This window comes from Trichinella spiralis, assembly GCF_000181795.1.
Source record: "Trichinella spiralis strain ISS 195 chromosome Unknown Scfld2, whole genome shotgun sequence".
Taxonomy (NCBI): domain Eukaryota; kingdom Metazoa; phylum Nematoda; class Enoplea; order Trichinellida; family Trichinellidae; genus Trichinella; species Trichinella spiralis.
The window spans coordinates 618,842-637,801 of record NW_003526941.1 but is presented as its reverse complement, the minus strand read 5'-3'; the positions used below and the strand labels follow the sequence as shown (position 1 = coordinate 637,801).

The window sequence follows — 18,960 nt, the reverse complement described above, 5'->3', positions numbered from 1 at the left end:
CATAATACAATGCAAATTTCAACTCACCCCACCGTGTTCGTTCCCGAAAGTGACAACTGCTTGGCGGCAGCATGAATTTGTTCGGCTCGTTTGATTGCGAGGAAAAAATTCTGAACAATTTATTATTAACAATTAAATATTTCTCTTTTTTTCTCAAAATATACCGGCGATAAATTCTCATTTGTACTGTTTTTCAACGCGTCCAATTCTTCCGCTTTCAGTTGAAATTCCGAAAGGAAATTGTTCAATATTGACGTCGAATTTTCCGTATATTCACTGCAACAAATGCATCGTTGTCAATTTGGGAAAAATTGTACAATTTATACAAACATCTGCTTGCGAAGTTTTGCAATTTGATTTATCAATTTCACGGTTTCTTTTCTCGTATCCTGTAGAAAATTGAATTTCAATTTTACAATTTCACAATTTTACAATTCAAATTTACTCGCAAATGATTGGACATTGTACTGCATGACTTTTCCATTTCGTTCAACATATCCATCGCATCATCGTAGCGCTGATAAAATATTTTTTTGGTTTAAATTAACTTAAACGATTCGATTATGTTCTTTTTTTAAAAAAAATACCCACTGCTTTTAACGCACTGAAATTATCACAAATCTCTTTGTTCACTGATAAAATGCGATTGTCCAGTGTATTCTGTAAATTTTGCCGTACGCTCGCCGAATTGTCACCACAAACCAGTGAAAGAGTTTTGAATGCTTTAAGCATATCCTGTATGTATTTTATTTAAAAAAATAAGAAACTTTTCCCACACAGCATCACTTACAGGATTTAAATTTATCTGCAACACGCGAGACACATCCATAGCTAGATGACTATGAATGGTTGAATCTTTGGACATTGCTGATTTCAAATAAAGCAAAGTCCAATTCTCAATTCTATTTCTATTTTATTTCTTTTTATCATACAGATCTTGTTTATCTTGTAAAATTATACTGTAAACGATACTGTACTTCAAATTCAAGTTTTAATCAACTGCAACTGTAAAATTTTACTTTAATTGGAATTGAAATTGAAATGAGCACCTTTGAACACTTTTCCTTTGAATCATCAAAATATTTTAAAATATTATTTCAGTGTTTTTATATTTATAATTAATTCAAGGATTTTTTTTGTTGTTTCAAAAATACTCTCAAATAAATCTGTTTTTCAGCAAATTCGACAAAAGAAAATTTACACACAAAAATAAACCCTCACAGCTGTTCTACACAACAAAAACAAAAGTGAACTTCATCTCTGTTGACCCAAATCCGTAATATCAACTGCTGCTAATATATCAATTGTGAGCCTTCTTGACATGGATAATGAATTTGTTCTTGGACAGCTGATTGTCATCGATACGACAGAAGCTGAACAAAAGCTCACTCTCGGCTGATCAATATAGGCCGAACCGAATCATATAACAAAGATGCTTCTATTATCTCAGAGATTTAGGCATACTGTAACTTGACCATTTCCATTGTTTTTTTTTGTTCCTACGTAACCTCATTCTTTTGGTCGTGTAATAAAAGATAAAAAAATCATTGCCCCATAATAAAAAACCCAATAAAACATAATAACTCAAGCAACTGACTACACTGGAGGAATTATGAGGCTGTTGAGTTTGAATTGTAAGGGTGGAAGTTTCTTTTTCCACTCGTAGAAATGTAAACTCGTTGCATTGAGTTACTGTATTGAGATGAAGTCAACACACAAAGTTGAAACATTATTAAATTATTGGCTGAAAATTAATAACAAGACAACAAAATTAAATTCAAAATATTGTAATATTCAAAAAAAATCAAATAAGTCTACAGAAAATCAAAAATTTGTTTCCTACTAATTTTTGCACTTCAAGCGAAAAGTCTACTTTGTCTTTTTTCTTACGTCATAAATTTGAAAATGTTTTCGTACCGTGACGGCAACTCTTGCGTCTGAAAAGTGCCGCCATTCGACGCAGTGGCGTCATTTTTAACTCTTTGCTTGAGCAATATGAAGATTAATGTTCCATTTATGTTTTTACAAAAAAACGATGAAAAACATGTATATTCAAATGCCGTTCTTGTTGACTAAGCTGAAAAGAACATTTCATCGACACTTTTTTCCTCATGACATCGTAAGTGATTCATAATATTTGGCTTTACGTATGGGGTTCTTCAAATGGGTAAATTATCTTTTAGTTAATAATTTTTTAGAAGTTAAAATTTCAAATTAAGTTTAAGAATAGTTTTAAAGTTGGAGCTTCAAATTTGATAATTTCTAAGTTGGCCACTTTATTGTTTTTATGCATAAATGTATAGATCTTTTTTCATTTTTATGATTTCATCTAAAATATTTGTCAGTTGATGAATTGAATAAATTCATTTTCTAATTAATAGTTGTCCCTGACACAATAGTCAGATGATTGGAATTTTTATTATTTTCAAACGAATTTAATTCAAAATTTTCTATTCGTTTCTGCTTTTTATAATCAAACTTACTGCAGTTTTTTCATCACTTTTGACCAAAACTTTTTGCAATTTCAATACATAATCAAAGAATAAGTGAAATCGATGTTTATTATGAGAAACAATTTTATTCAATTGATGAAATGCAACAGATGTTTTGTTCTTATTAAATATTATATGTTGAGAACATTTGAACAGGTAGTCACTTTGATCATAATCATAATACATTTTCATATATCAGTGTCATTTTGCAAAACTGCGGACGACAGCATGATCAGTTATCAAACTGCGTCTTGTAATAAAAGTAGTACATTCCATTTACTGATACTTTGGTCATTTTCCGTACTAATATTTATGCAATTTGTGTAGGATTAACGTTTTTCTTTCGGTAAAGATTTTGCTTTACCAAACAGTGTTTAATTCTAAAAAGTGCTTTTAAAAAAATATATACGAAGCTTTCAAATAATAATTTTTTTATTTCAAGCACTCTAATTATTGAGAATGAAATTTGAAGTGCAAAATTAAAAAAAAAACTAAAGTTCGTAATATTCGTATTTTATGGGTAAGTTTTTACTTGACTTGTGCGTCAGTTTCTTACTGTATTTCATGGTTGCAACTTTGTTTAAGATGCATTAATAATTGCTACTGAACATCAGTTAAGACGACGGAAACGTTGTCATTAATGCAGTTTTTATTCATTAAGCAATAAATCATATTTATCCTTTAGTTACTACTGCTTTTTCAAAATAGTTGTGTGACGTATGTCACTGTATGAAAACAATCTGAAATGCTCATCCGTTTTGCGTATTTATTATTTTTTTAATTAAGAGCAGTTTAATTGTTGAACTTGCAAATCTTAACCGTAAACGCCAAAAATATCTGCGCTGTCAATCAGTGACGTAAAATTGCAATTTGGCTTTTATTTGCAAAACTGCTTCATGTGATTACTTTGCTTGTTTTTAGCTAAGGCACAAACATGTTTCATTTTATTTTCTTCATTTAACAAAAGTATTGGTAACATATAATTTTTATCAAAGTAATTCTTATTTATCAGATTCTTAGTATTTTATGCACAAAACATTTCGTCTTCTCACACGTGCATGTTGCATGCTGTTATGATACTCATATTTTATGCTAATTACTTGTGTTCATAGTTATTTTCAAAAATGAAATGTATGGCAGCGTTGTAGTTTAATATTATAATGTATGTGCACAATTGTAGAGTATTATGACATATATGAAATATGTAATTTATTCAAAACGTTAAAATAGGAACAAAGTAACTTTTAAAACAGGTTGATATGTATATATATACTTGTTCATTATTTTCTTTCAATATTCTTGGTTAATTGATATGCATTTATAGGGAAGATTTTGAAACATGGTGCTGATGAGGTTGTGCCATGATGAAGTTAGTTCATGTGGGAAATTGTTGCAAGTGATTCGATTGCATAAGCAGAATTTCACAAAATCAGCTTATTTGAAAGAACGAGTTCAAACTGGAGACAAAGTGCAAATTAAAAGTGGAATTCTGCACAGTGAATTGTCCATTGGTGTTCCAAAAGAGATATCCAAAGAGCAAAGGGTAGCTGTGACGCCGAGCGTTGCCCAAACGTTGGCCAAGAAAGGATTCCACGTGAACGTGGAAAAAGATGCAGGTTTGTTGGCCAAGTTTTCCAACGACGACTATTTGAACGTTGGGGCGAAGATTGCTTCCAAAGAAGAAGCTTTCGGTTCGGATATTGTTTTAAAAGTGCGTGCACCGGTGGAAAATGAAGTGGAAAAATTCAAAAGCAACGCCACACTGATCAGCTTCCTCTACCCTGCACAGAATGAGCATATTGTAAAATTGTTGGCAAAAAAGAAATTGACTGTATTTGCGATGGATTGTATTCCAAGAATTAGTCGTGCTCAAGTAAACATTTTTAAAATTCTATTATTCATATTTTGTACATGTTCATTTTTCTTGTGAAGGTATTCGACGCTTTGAGTTCCATGGCTAACATTGCCGGCTACAAAGCTGTCATTGAAGCGGCTAATCATTTTGGTCGGTTTTTTACTGGTCAAATCACCGCAGCTGGTAAGGTTCCACCGGCTAAAGTGTTGGTTATCGGTGGTGGAGTTGCCGGTTTGGCTGCTATTGGAACCGCAAGAAATATGGGTGCCATTGTACGCGGTTTTGACACCCGGTCTGCGGTTAAAGAACAAGTGCAATCGTTGGGAGCGGAATTTTTAGAAATCAACATCAAAGTAGACAAATGTTTACATTAATGCAAATTTCTTTATATAGAAAATTGGTTAGGAATCTGGAGAAGGTGTTGGGGGTTATGCGAAAGAAATGTCCAAAGAATATATTGAAGCGGAAATGCAACTTTTTGCTAAACAGTGTAAAGATATTGATATTTTAATTACAACCGCTTTGATTCCTGGAAAGCCAGCGCCAAAATTGTTCACCAAGGTCAGTTTTAACTTTTTAATTTCCTTTTTTCTGTTCAATGTAAGTTATATTCAAATATTCATTAGCAAATGATACAATCAATGAAACCAGGAAGCGTGGTTGTCGACTTGGCTTCAGAAGCAGGCGGTAATGTGGAAACAACTCATCCTGGTGAATTGTACGTTTCGGACAACGGTGTCGTCCATATTGGTTATACAGATTTTCCCAGTCGTTTACCGACCACATCCAGCATGTTGTACGCTAACAATATATCCAAGTTTTTGCTTTCATTGGGTAATCTTGTTGTTGTTGTTGTTGTTGTTAATTGCACGTGATTTTTATTTTTAAATTTTTCAACCAGTGAATAAGACACATGTCATTGTTAGTCACATTTTAGGGGATAAAGAACATTTTTTCGTTGATTTAAATGATGACGTCACTCGTGGTGCTATTATACTTGACAAAGGCTCGATGATGTGGCCTCCACCGAAAATTGAAGATCCCTCACCGGCCGTTCAAAAGCCCAAAGTTGAAGTGAAAGAATTGCCAAAAGAGCCAAATTATTTCATGGAAACGTTGAAAAATGCTGGCTTGTATACATCTGGTTAGTTCTTAAATTGTGATGAATAAAACAGAAATATAAAAAATTATATTTCTTTTTTAGGTTTTGGAAGCATCGTTGGTTTGGGTTTCATTGCACCGAATGCTGCATTTTCAACAATGTGCACGACGTTCGGCTTAGCAGGTATTGTTGGATATCATACAGTTTGGGGTGTAACTCCAGCACTTCATTCTCCTCTGATGTCCGTCACCAACGCTATATCAGGAATAACAGCTGCTGGTGGGCTTTTGTTGATGTAATCATAATTTACCTTTTTTTTGAATTATTTTATGCAAATAAACTCGAAACTTTAGGGGTGGAAATTATTTTCCGTCTACAGTTCCACAGTCATTAGCTGCTTTAGCTTGTTTCATATCGTCTATTAATATAGGAGGCGGATTTCTAATTACCCAGAGGATGTTGGACATGTTTAAACGACCGAGTAATTATTATTTAATAAAAATTTTGATTATTTTTTTCAGTTTGATTTTTTTCAGCTGATCCACCTGAATACAATTATTTATACTTGATGCCAGCTGCTGTTTTCCTCGGCGGTTATGGATACGGTTTTTATGGGAATTACAATGAAATTCATTCTCTTTGCTATCTGGGTTCTTCTTTGGCATGCGTGGGAGCATTGGCTGGTTTGTCTTCCCAGAAAACTTGTCGATTGGGCAATGCTTTAGGTATTCGAATAAACATTTTTTGTTTAGTAAATTTATTTTTATGAATGAATTCATCTGTGAAAAATTAATTTTTTACCCATTTATCAGTATTTCATTTGTTGATTTAAGGAATGATTGGTGTAGCCGGTGCATTGGTTTCCACTATTGGAAATTTGAATCCAAGTCAACAACTTTTGGCGCAAATGCTATCTTGCATGGGTGTTGGTATGTAAAAAAATAAATGTTTTAAAATTAAAATCACATTTAAATTGTATTTTTGTTTTCCAGGTGGTGCTATTGGTTTAGGCATTGCGAAACGAATAGAAGTGACAAATTTACCACAGTTGGTAGCTGCTTTTCACAGTTTTGTCGGTGTTGCGGCTATGCTCACTTGTGTGGCAAATTTTATGGTTGACCACGAGCATTTTATAATAGATCCTTCGTTAGCTGTAAACAAATGTGCTCTGTTTTTGGGTACATTCATCGGTGGTGTGACTTTTACCGGATCATTGATGGCTTTTGGCAAACTTCAAGGTATGAAGATTATTTATGAGCATTTTAAACAGATGATGATATCCTGTTGGCGATAAATTAATTTTTTCCATCAAATTGCTCTTGTTTTGCTCGTTTGTCGTAGGTATTCTGGACAGTGCTGCTGTTTTGTTGCCAGGCCGTCATGCTCTTAACACTGCTCTCACTTTGGGAAATGTTGCCGCATTGATCATGTACATGAATACTCATGATTATAGCACTGGTTTGAGCATGTTGGCCTCAACCGCTACGTTGTCCAGCATCATGGGTGTGACCATGACTATGGCAATAGGAGGTAGGAGCATTTTTTGATTTTACAAAAATGCTTGTTAGATTAATCGAGAAACTACTTTCAGGTGCTGACATGCCCGTTGTTATTACAGTTTTGAATAGCTACAGTGGTTGGGCACTTTGTGCTGAAGGTTTCATGATGAACAATCAGTTGCTAACTATAGTCGGTGCCTTAATTGGTTCTTCGGGCGCAATTCTATCTTACATAATGTGTCGAGTAAATAAATAAATGCATTTATTTATTGTTGATAATTATTTATAAATAGTTTGATTTGATATCAGATTTATTTGTAAATGAATTTACTTTACAACGTTTAAATGTAAATTTATTGTTTTTATACCTATTTTAAAACAATGAATATCTTTTAAGGCGATGAATCGTTCACTGATGAATGTTATCCTCGGAGGATTTGGCACTTCGTCAACTGGCGCGGGAAAGCCGAAAGAAATTACGGGTACTCATACAGAAGTGGATGTCGATCAAGTTGGTGTTTTGAAAGTATTATATTTGTTTTTTGTTAAAAAAATATTAATATAAAATAGACAGTGGATTGGCTGTTGAACGCTAAAAATGTCATCATTGTACCCGGTTATGGTCTGTGTGCAGCTCATGCGCAATATCCCATTGCTGAGATGGTGGCACTTCTTAGGAAACACAACATCAATGTCCGTTTTGGCATTCATCCTGTAGCTGGTAAGTAGATATGAAAAAAAAGAATTATTATTTTTGATAGAAATGGAATTTTTAAATTTAGGTCGAATGCCAGGCCAGTTGAATGTTCTACTAGCTGAAGCTGGAGTACCGTACGACATTGTGCTGGAAATGGACGAAATTAATGATGATTTTCCAAGCACGGATTTGGTTTTGGTTATTGGCGCCAACGATACTGTAAATTCAGCCGCAGAAGATGATCCGAATTCAATTATTGCCGGAATGCCAGTACTGCGAGTTTGGAAAGCAAATCAAGTAAATAATTTGTGATCGTAATATATTTTGTTTACCACCATTGTGAATCTTGATTTAGGTTGTAGTAATGAAGCGTTCATTGGGGGTTGGCTATGCGGCTGTGGACAATCCGATATTTTACAATGAAAACACTGCCATGTTATTGGGAGACGCGAAAAAGACATGCGACAGTTTATTGGAAAAATTGAAGCAGAAAATGGAGTAGGAATTTTATTAGCGCACACCAATTGTATGTAATCTGTCTAGAGCAGCGACTTGCTTTTCCACTCCCACTTACACTTGAGGTGTAGTAGTATGCTTGTTACAGTTTTTGAAAAGCAAAATCTCTCCCTGTTAGGTTTGAAGTTGTTTTTTTTAATCTTTATTTATACAAAATGTGTCGTCTGCTTTAATTTGATTTTTATTTTTTATCACAGTTTCAGCATTGGGAAATTATTGTTCAGAATCTTTAATAATTAAATAAGGGCAATTCTGTTTTTCTTTTATTTATGGAAAAAATGATTAGACGAGTAAAAATGTTGAAAAAATGAAGAAAATCGACGTGTTTGGCGTTGTGAAGTCGTCTGTTGACGTCATCTATTTGCGCAACTAGCCATTCAAATGTAACTGCTGGTTGATTCATTTGAGAAATTTTTTTTGTGGTATATTTGTGGCAATAATATTGTATCTTTTTAAAATATATTTCAAAAGTTATTAATTCGAGCAAGTTGAATTGATGCCTGGCAATTGAAAAGGCGACAGTTTGTTGTTGAAAGTGAAATTTTTATTGATTCAGTGCTTAGTTTAAAGGGCAGTTTTAAAAATTTTGAGCGCTTTATTCTCATCAATGATGGGCAATATATGCAGAACAGGCATATCAGTATTGCTAACGAGCGAATCTTTCATTTTCTCCGTTGCTTATGGGCGATCAAAAGAACAACTTTCTGCCATTGCAATTACTTTTCATCCAAAAAGAAATCATATTTACCATTTTGAAGTTGTAATATTAAATAAAATTCAAAAATGTGCCTATCATTATGAAAATTAATGTACTTTACTGTGAACAAATAAAAAATGGACAATCATTTGCTATTAAACATGTTTAAACGAATTAATTTCTTTTATAAAATCACCAGAATAGCAGTTGCTTTATTTGTTGGTCAAATGTAATTGAAAAAACTTGATTATCTTTTTTAAAATAAAGCCGAATACGCCATCTTGCGTGTGGTTTTTAAGCGTGACATTTAAAAGAACTTGAACTGCCGAAATAATGTACATATTTTATAAATTTTCAAACAATAATAATGTAAAAATTTCCACTACATATATATCTGCATTTATTTATTTATTTAATGAATTGTGGATTTGTTTCTACAATATGCTACAGTGAAATTTAAAAAAATGCGCATTTATGCATAGAATTTGCATTTTATTACTTATTTTCATATTAATTAGAAAAATTAAGCTGTAATCTATTCAAACTTGCCAAAAACTGGAATAACACTGCTCGATAATATGAATACGAAATGTTATTAAATTGAAACACTTGCTCATATACTACAAAGTACTGCAACAAATCTCTAGGTTAATAATTTTTAAGAACTACTGCATATTTTTGTTTTTGAATATTTATGTATTACACATTTATAAATATAGTTATTTCATATAATTATTCATTTTCCATTTTTGAAAATTTTATTGTTATTTTTCTACTGTGCAATCTTGAGGATCATTGAATGGTCTACAGTACAATTATTGCTCAGATGCGACGATAGCCTGGCGCGGTTGTCCGTCCAGCTTTTCTTGTTTGCTTTCAAAGATTGTTTTATAGAAAGTTTCCATCGTTTTATTTCACATAATAATTTCCATTGAATGCTTTTCGTGAACAACAATGCTTAAAGGAAGTGACAACAATGTGTTGACAGGTATTTCATTAATTAGCATATTGTTTTTCTACCACAAATTCTTCATAATTAATAATGAAAATTTTCATTTTATACATTTACAATTAATTTTTATCAATTTTCACACTGATTCATTGAAAATATTCATCTGACAATTTTTATTCCGTGGGTAATGTTTCCAGTTGTTACAAAGTGTTATTTCCGCACTACTCATCATCGGTCTGTCTCAAAATTTTTCCCGAATTTAATTTTCAGTTAGATAATTGTAATTTATGGCTTAATTATTATTTTCATCTATTATTAAACTTGTCATCCTCAACAGTGTTCAGTTTTAGCAACAGTTTTATTCAGCATTGAATTGCATATTAAATTGTTTATATTAAATTTAATTAAAATATTCCACAATATGAAATAGTATTTTCAACAAGAATTTATATCTGAAACATGCTACTGTATTCTTTGAACTGTTTGTAATAAAAGTTTTTTTTCTAAAAAGTTTCATCATTTGTAGTTGTGTAGATTTTAACATAAGATAAAACAATACATGTAAATTTGACAGACGGAAGCGATTCGATATTACAATGCAAAATTCTGCCATTATTGTTTGTGCTGTTATTGTTTACCTTTTTGCTTTGAATGTGCATCAAGTCAAATTCTAATATTTTAAACCTTTCTTCATTTATTACCATTTTTTCAAAATAATTCATTTTATGCCATGTAAATCAGAAAATGAATATTAAAAAATTATAAATAATGACAGTTGAGCAAGAAATAATAGTTTAAATAACTAAAGAAATGAAAAAAGATTTTAATCTCCGTAGAATGAAGCTACATATTTTTTTTAATGAAATATGCGTGAAAGCTCACAAGTCAGTTTTTCGCTTACTGGTATCAGAATTGCGAATGCAGTTTATTGTTTGTCGAAACAGAATTATCTCATTTATATTAGTTCAGAGTGGAGAATTGAAATATTTTAAAATTTATAAATAATTTTAATTTTCAACATGTGTAATGTAAAGCGCAGTTGATTATATGTAACTTATGTAATCGATTTTTTAATTATCTTTTTTTTACTTTAAAAAAGTCGTGGAATTCGCAAGTGTTTAATTAAATGGTAAAAATGAATTTTCATTATGCAATGTTTTTGACATTCACGTTGAGTCCTCAATAAATCATGCAGTTAATGAAATTTAATGCTACAGTAGTAAAATATAATAAATTGAAATGCACTTTGAATAAAATAAAAGTAAGAATAAATAATTTAAAAATTCATCGAATCGTCAATGTTCAATTTTAAGTTTTTTCTGCTTGACTTTGTGAAATGTGGTATTCTATAGTTTCTTTTTTTCAGATATAGTATTTTTTTAATTTTCATCATCAGTAAGTGAAAATTTGAAATTTAATTATTATAAATTAGTTGTTGCTTTGTTGTTTAATGAGTGTGCATTGTAAAAATTGAATTAAATAAAAAGATAATTTTTTCATTGATTGTTTTGTTTTGTTACTGTACGTTTTTGTATATTTAGAATACGAGAGCGAGAACTTTGAAACGTGGGAACAGTTCGTAAGATGTACTGGCTTCAGATCGCAGCATTTTGATGCGTTTTCTCATTTGCGCCTGATGCGGAACAGTTGCAGTCGATTCGCCGCCGTCGACGATGTAAAAATTAAAATTTGCAAAAACAAACAAACAAACAAACAAACAAGCACATATAAATGTGCTCATTTCAAGGGAGACGTCCGATTGCAAGTGGTCGATGTGCAAGACGAATTGAATGCTCAAGCATTTTGGCCTGCGGTAGTGTTGAAAGAGTACAGCGGTTGGCTTTGCTTGCGTTATCTGTGCGTGGTCGATGCTGAAAATTTTTGGCTTCCAAATTTTTCCATTCGACTATATGGATCAAGGACTCTTGCAAAGCATCTTGTGCAGAACCAGGAAATCGATCGAGGATGCTATTATAAGCCGCCTGGTTAGTGAGAAATTTTCAGCGTTCGTGTAATTGTTATTCTCTTATTATTATTACTATTATTATTTTTTAAAGGTAAGGTTGATTATGGAGAGTACACATCTTTGACTGATATGATGATGAATGAAGGTTTTGTTATGTATCCTCAAAGTCGTCTTATGAAAGTGAGTTTGTCTACTTGGTTTATTCAACTTTTAAAACTGTTGTACAACCACTAATAATAATATAGATAATTATTATGTATATTCTTTTTATTTCATTTTTAATTTCTATTCAGCTTAATTTGAGCATGCAAGCACATGGGCTTCGGAAATATATGGCTTTTGAAATGTTGGATCCACGAGAGAAAAATTTTTTTTTCCCTGCAGTTGTGACGAAAATTTTGAATGAGTATTATTTCGAAGTTTTCCTCGATCGTACTCCAAGCACAGAGAAGCCAGTCAACATGGACACTGTTTTGCCAGAAGATTTGTACGTTGTTTCAAAAAATTCCCTGGGCATGGTTCCTATTGGCTATTGTGAAAAAAATGGCATTCCTTTTGCCGGATTGCGCACCTTCAACTGGGCCAATTACAAGCGTATAAATGGACTCATACGAATCCCATTTGCTTTTTTTCCCGTAGTATGATATGAAGCAAAATCAAAATTGATGAAATAGTCCATTTAATATTATTTTCAGGGAGGTTTCAAAAATACGCTTGTACCCGGTCGAATGGTGGAATTTGCCAATGCTGCGAACCGCATCACCGTCGCCGCTGTTACGGCATGCAGAGGCGACTTTGCGTGGGTTTTGGATCTTTCTCAACCCTGCGGCAGACCTTGGATAGTGGACTGCAGAAATTTCGTCTCTTTATTTCCTTGTGGATGGAGCTATGTGGTGATGAATGTGCCTTTTCGAAATTTGCTTCATTTTTCAAAAGTACCCGGTAATATGCACGCGATTCGACTTGTTCCAACTGCTAGAATTTGTTTTTCAATAATTTTTTTTTTCAAATTAGCATTCACCAATCAAAATCTGTTCATCTATTTGAACGAACGATTTTGCACCAGTTCATTGATAAGAAAAGATCGCTTTGCCAAGGTGCCTCGAGTGATTGGACCCGGCACTCCTGATCGTATCATGCAGACATTGTTGGAATTTGTAGCCAATTACTTAGTCCGATGCCAAGATACGATGAAAAAATTCAGCGACAGTTTGTCTCCATTTGTAACAGAGGCAAAAATTGTTAAAGTAAATTGTTGTTTTATGCATTGTGTTTATATTTTTTTTTGAAAAAAATATTAATTTTTTTTGTTTTTATTGCTCAAATATTACAGGTCAAGGTGCGTACGAACCCGAAGAAGGGTTTTCTCGACATACCGGTATGTGTTGATCCTCATGCAATTAAATATTATTTGCGACATCTTTGCGACATGCTCGGAACGTGTCGTTACACGTTCACAACTGAAAAATTATCATTCAACGAATGTCCAGAAAGATGCTCTTTTCATCCTTTGCAAAAAATTAATGCTGGTAAATTATTCTTTCATTTTTTCCCCCGTATATTTCATTCGATGCAATGATGTTTTGATATTTTATCCATATTTATATAGCTTCGAAGCGCACGTTGCTTGCTACTAATGCAAGCGAAGGGAATCTGAAAAAGCCGAAACTTTATCCGGATACTGGTGTTGGAACGTCGGGAAAAATAGATGGCAAAAATTCCGACTTCACTTCTGCTAATAACAATATTGCTCAACAGTGCACTGATGCAAATAAGTGAGTTTATTAATTTTTTTGCATTTAATTCTTAAATTAATCAATGAAATAAAGTGTTCTTTGTACATTGTAGGGTTGTTAATAATAAAAATAATAATGATAATGATGAAGATGATCATGATAATGATGATCATGATGATGACGATAATGATCATGAGGATGATGATGGTGATGATATTGATGTTGTTGATGATGATAAGAGCAGTGACAATGATAGAAGTGATCATGATAACAGTGGTAATGATGATGATGATAATAATAATGATGCAAATGAGCCGCCGAATGAGAACGCAGAATATGCTGCTGGACAGCAATGCTCGTCAAGTAGCGGCAGCAGACTAATCCCGATTTCAACACTTTTCCCATTTAACGAAAAGATAGTTGAGCCACTTAGGTAAGTTATTTGCTATTTTCCGTAACATTATTTCAGGGGTATTCTGTTGCCAAATTTATCACAATATTATTATTTTTTTGTTAATATGTTAATTTGTTAATGTCAATTAAATAATGTTAAAAAGAAGAAATATTGTTGACTTTATTATTATTTTTTTAAATATTTGTTTGTAGGGAAAACGCCAACTTCAACTATGTGTATACATTTACCGAAGTTCATTCTGATCCGCTAACATGGACTCCAGCTGAACTGCACCAGTTTTTGGAAAAGAACGGCTTTGCAAAGACTAATGTACCCGTAGCTCTTAATGGAATGGTATGAAGTTGTTTGACGTTCTTTTTTTTGGCTGTTTTATGCGTTAATAATGCACATCTGCTTTAGGAATTTGATGCTGAATCTTTAATAGTGGCTTCTGGCAAAGATTTGAAAAAATATTTTCACTTAGGAGAAGTTTTGAAGCTGTTGAACGCTGGTGATTATCTGTTACTGAAAGTTTGGGTATGCGATAATTAACCTTTCGCTAATTTTCCATTGTATAATAAGTTAATTTAACAACACAACATTGGGTATTTTTATATTTTGTTGCTATTACAGATTATTAATTTTCCAATAGTAATAATAATAGTAATAATAATAATAATGTCATCTATAGTATTACACTATTATAAGTATGTAGCATTTTGTTACTGTAAATAATTTTTTACACTTTGATGTTTATCTTTTTTACTTTACTAAAATTTGCGTAACATTAAATATTTGCTTATTTTTTTTAGGATTACAGAAAGTGAAAATGTTCTTCCTGAAATTGTAGCCATTAGAATTGATATATTTATGAATTTGTTTATTAATTGATATCTCGTCGAAACAGATTTTTCAAACAAAATACATAAATTATGTATTGTGTGTACCCCACCTGTGTTCAGAATTGAATAAGGTTGCATCATTAAAAAATGTTTTCTTATGAAGAAATATTTATCATTATACTATTATTGGATGTTTTGTTCCTCGAAATGGCTGGTGTAGTAATGTGCGTAATATAAAATTGTTGTAAATGAATCAGCTATCATCGAAGTTGTAGTGTTTCTGTTTCTTTTCTTATTGCAGAAACGTTGTTGTCGTTTTCTGTTTTTATTTATTCAAATTTCTTGAAGTTGGATGTGACAGAATTGTACACATTGCAGTGCAGTGAATTGTAACTCCATTTTAATAAATCGTTTCCATTTGCTCTTTTTGATTTTCTTTTTAATGTATTGTTTTATGAATTTATGAACATTCAATTCGATTGAGTGGGACAAAAAGCGCTCGCCAAGAAATGCTCATGTCAGTATATCAAAAGTTTCGAACACCTTCGAAAGCATGATTCGGTAGACGACATCAGGGTGAAGAGGAAGATGTTAATTCAAGAACTCTTGATCGTCATGCAGTGCACTTTTATTTTTGTGTAAATAAAAAGATTCTTTTCTGATCATTCGTATTTTGCTACGAACTGTAAGCCATGGTGCCACGGAATAACCATAGGCACACTGAAAGACGGAAAAAAAAGAAATATTCAACATTCAAGCGATCGATTGTTCAATGTTGATATTGTAAACATCTTCAGCAAAGCAAATTGTTCAATAAATTTGTTTCAAAATATGTGAAGTGCTTTCAGCATACTGTAATTTGACAATTAAGATTTATTAATTAGCCAGTTGTATTTTGTAGCGGAATGATTAAAATTATTTCAAAAAACTTGTAAATTCTGCTTTTTTAAATATCAAATGCCAATTCAGTACAAGATCCCTACTGAAAGTACACTATGTAATTTTTATTTTTTTCAGAAAATAAAGCGGAAATGCCAAAAATTTGATATTTTAAGCTTAAAATATGACTTGTTTAGCTACTTTCAATATACTTCTTTTCGTACACTTTTCTGCAGTTTTGACTGGATTATTCAGTAAATGTTTTCTGTGTAGCTGCTTCATTTCCACAACTGAAAACAAATTTTGCAAAAGTAATAAAGTATTTTTTTATTTATAAATATATTTTAAAGATAATACTTTTACAATTAAGTAAAGCAAAATTTCAGCAAACTCATTCTAAGTACAAAATTTGAATACAAATTGTATGTCAAATGGGTGGTTTAAACTTGAATTTTAAATGAAGTAATACTGTTTTTTCATTTTGTGTGTTTCAATTGCAAATGTAAAAAATGCAGACATTTTGGATTTCTAATCCAAGTTTAATAGTTGACTAGCTTTTTTGAAATTTAGTCATTTTGTGCGGTCACATTTGTATTCTTCTACAGTTTTCCTTTCTGAGGAACATGAATAAATTAACGTAAAGCTGATTTACAGGTAATCATCAACAGCGATAGTTTATTGATTGTTGTTGTGATTTAGTTATTATTTATTTACTGTTGGCATCTTATTGAGAAGGCAAAAACAGAAGGTCGTGGCAGAATGAATGGCAAAAAGTGCTACGCTGCATGCCCACTGTTGATTTATTGCTTTCAAGCTCATTGTTTACGGGTTTCTTATTTTAAACTGCTTGCAATGATTATAAATTGCATCGTTTGTCATTTTGTCAAACAGTTTCAAAAGCTGCTCTCCATTATGCTTCCGTACGTCCAAATTGTCCTTTTGATCTTCTTCAGCACTCGCTTCTTAAAAGTCGATTGCGGTAAGACATTTATAGTGTAGAGTAGTTGATAAGTTAACTGTGAGGTTCTTTTATTAATTTTTTAGCCAATCTGAAACAAGTGCTGCGCGATTATGAATTCTTAGATCTCAGCTTAGCGGGCAAAACTGTTCATAAGCGTTGGCTAGACAGCTCAAAAAACTTTAAAGAATCGAAAGAATTAATATTTCATGCCTTCAGAAGGTAACTCGTTTACATGGAAACAAGAATTTGAAAATTTCCTTTGTAGGGATTTTCGAATATTTCTTTCCGTAAAGGAAAGTTTGCTTGCATCCAATTTCAAAGCCTACGTAATTGATTCAAATGGACAGTCTATGCATTTTGGTATAGATCCAAATGAATTTTATGCTGGACGTGTTTTTGGTAAGTTGCTTTTTGAATTCAGATTTAATTAACAAAACTTTTGCTTATTAAGTTTCATTGAATGCAATGAATGAGTTTAAATTTTTATCTTTGTTCAGTATAATAATAAATGGGATGCATGTGTTTCGTCTCATTTCAGATTCAGATAAACGTAATGCAATGGTATTTCGTTTTTTGTGTTAGCTTTTGAGTATACTATGTGGGTACTGATAAAATTAAACTAAAATTTAAATATACTTTTCAGTTTAAGTTCTTTATTAAAAATTTTTATTTATACAAATTTCGAAGTAAGAAAAGAAGCAGTTGCAAAATAAAATTGATGAAGAGTAAAACTAACTTTATAGTGTAGATTACGGTAAAGTGAAAATGAGGTACAAATATATGTATATATATATGTATATAGTCAAGTAAATTGCGAAGGATGAAACTTAAATAAAATGCCGTGAAATGATAATTGAGCGTGCGTTTTATATTTCTTGATTAATAGTTACAAATAAATCAAAAGAAAAAATACTGTTTCATGAATGAATTTATGAGAGAAATAAAACAAATAGCATTAATATGCGCAACAGTCACGACTATTCATTTCGTTGCATACATTTTTCTATAATGAATAGATTTCATATATGGATTATAAATTGAAATTTATGATGTGACCCTAAAAAATAATTAGGTGAGAAGTTTTCAATGGTAAATGCGCACATTGATTCAAATGGTTCAATGACAGCGTCTATTTGGACTCCTGCTGAAGTATACATGATCGAGGTGATTTTGTGCCATATTTTTTATTTACGGCACATAAAATAATTTTTAAATTTATAGCCCGCGTGGAGGCATATCCCTAGCAGTGACTATTCATTGAATATTGTATATCGTGCTTCAGACATCATTAACAATGGTCATAATGCTCGTCCCTTTTGTGGAGTCGATTATTATTCAAGTGAGTAACTCTAGTATTAAAATGAACTGATGATATTTATAGTACTCAGCATGAAATGATATTGTGTTGATATTATAAACTAAACTGCTGTATTTATAATAGTAATATTTATTATTTTGATTATTTGAATCATTTTAGATTTGGAAGAAGTAGAACCATATTTTGCCAATGATTCATTTCGAACACTGCAAAAGAGACAGGCGTTGGACAATTGGCAAAATGTTAAAAATCGATGTTCTTTGAAGCTTGTTGCGGACTATCACTTTTATCGAGAAGTAGGAGGATCCAGCACTGCTACGACTGTTCGTTATTTGGTAAGTTCTTTGTGGTATAATTATTGAAAAAATTTCCCTCTTTAATGAATATTGATTATCGATTATTTTAACCAGTTACTGTGTGCTTTGTTAATTTGAACAACATTGAGATGATTAATTTTTTTCCTAAAGTTCGAGTGAGAATTTTGCTTTGCTTGAAAATAACAAAAAATATTAAAATTTAAATTTATGAATTTTTAAGCATGCAGTGTGTGTGTGTGTGTGTCTGTGTGTCTGTGTGGATTTTTTTCAACGTAATCACGAAAAATGATCTATTTATTAAAATGAGAAAATGTGTTTAGGATTCAGTTTTTAAATAATATTTCTCGTTAATTTTCGACATATTTCGCTTGCTTTGATTTGATTTTGCATCTGTTGATATTAGTTGGTTGATTCTTTTTGCAAATGATGCATGCTTCTTTAATGTGCACAGAAAGAAATTTTATTATTGAAGTTGCTTGAATATTGCATGCTATTTGCATTTTGTTTTTATTTGTTATCAGTTTTTTTATTTTAAAATATATGTATTTTGCATTTCAATTGGTTCGATTGACATATTGATGCACTTTAATCATTGTTCTGGCTCTGTTGATCATTATCTGTCGTTCCAAAGGTAGCGAAAAAGCTGGCCAATCGTACAAGCGCCAACAGTAGGAAGGAACAACAGCAAAAGGAACCTCTAGGAGGTGACGATGATGTGATGATGAAAAGTTGAAAAA

General features: G+C 31.9%; 5 protein-coding genes across 5 annotated transcripts; 4 read left to right on the top strand and 1 right to left on the bottom strand.

Annotated features, from left to right (window-relative positions):
* Positions 1 to 23: 23 nt before the first annotated feature.
* Positions 24 to 1,972, bottom strand: Tsp_02606 (conserved hypothetical protein). The gene is made up of 8 exons (XM_003378884.1): positions 1,918 to 1,972; positions 1,598 to 1,692; positions 791 to 895; positions 592 to 735; positions 446 to 517; positions 331 to 389; positions 165 to 276; positions 24 to 110 (listed from the first exon to the last, which is right to left on the bottom strand). Exons 1-8 carry the CDS (start codon positions 1,970 to 1,972, stop codon positions 24 to 26), a joined length of 729 nt encoding a protein of 242 aa, XP_003378932.1.
* A 1,859-nt stretch (positions 1,973 to 3,831) lies between these two features.
* Positions 3,832 to 8,147, top strand: Tsp_02605 (putative NAD(P)(+) transhydrogenase, alpha subunit). The gene is made up of 16 exons (XM_003378883.1): positions 3,832 to 4,365; positions 4,425 to 4,646; positions 4,753 to 4,908; positions 4,974 to 5,181; positions 5,249 to 5,491; positions 5,552 to 5,744; positions 5,803 to 5,930; positions 5,986 to 6,174; positions 6,283 to 6,378; positions 6,442 to 6,687; positions 6,791 to 6,979; positions 7,041 to 7,192; positions 7,346 to 7,474; positions 7,519 to 7,669; positions 7,731 to 7,942; positions 8,001 to 8,147. The coding sequence occupies exons 1-16, from the start codon at positions 3,832 to 3,834 to the stop codon at positions 8,145 to 8,147; spliced, it is 3,195 nt and encodes a 1,064-aa protein (XP_003378931.1).
* A 2,529-nt stretch (positions 8,148 to 10,676) lies between these two features.
* On the top strand, positions 10,677 to 14,733 carry Tsp_02604 (putative mbt repeat-containing domain protein). Its single transcript, XM_003378882.1, has 13 exons — positions 10,677 to 10,698; positions 11,352 to 11,485; positions 11,558 to 11,795; positions 11,868 to 11,956; positions 12,070 to 12,414; positions 12,472 to 12,718; positions 12,791 to 13,023; positions 13,110 to 13,305; positions 13,386 to 13,551; positions 13,625 to 13,945; positions 14,119 to 14,260; positions 14,327 to 14,443; positions 14,719 to 14,733. The coding sequence occupies exons 1-13, from the start codon at positions 10,677 to 10,679 to the stop codon at positions 14,731 to 14,733; spliced, it is 2,265 nt and encodes a 754-aa protein (XP_003378930.1).
* Positions 14,734 to 16,539: 1,806 nt separating this feature from the next.
* Positions 16,540 to 17,423, top strand: Tsp_02603 (conserved hypothetical protein). The gene is made up of 5 exons (XM_003378881.1): positions 16,540 to 16,606; positions 16,672 to 16,807; positions 16,854 to 16,991; positions 17,086 to 17,149; positions 17,391 to 17,423. The coding sequence occupies exons 1-5, from the start codon at positions 16,540 to 16,542 to the stop codon at positions 17,421 to 17,423; spliced, it is 438 nt and encodes a 145-aa protein (XP_003378929.1).
* Positions 17,424 to 17,674: 251 nt separating this feature from the next.
* On the top strand, positions 17,675 to 18,956 carry Tsp_02602 (conserved hypothetical protein). The gene is made up of 5 exons (XM_003378880.1): positions 17,675 to 17,752; positions 17,810 to 17,927; positions 18,066 to 18,241; positions 18,444 to 18,473; positions 18,855 to 18,956. Exons 1-5 carry the CDS (start codon positions 17,675 to 17,677, stop codon positions 18,954 to 18,956), a joined length of 504 nt encoding a protein of 167 aa, XP_003378928.1.
* Positions 18,957 to 18,960: the final 4 nt, after the last annotated feature.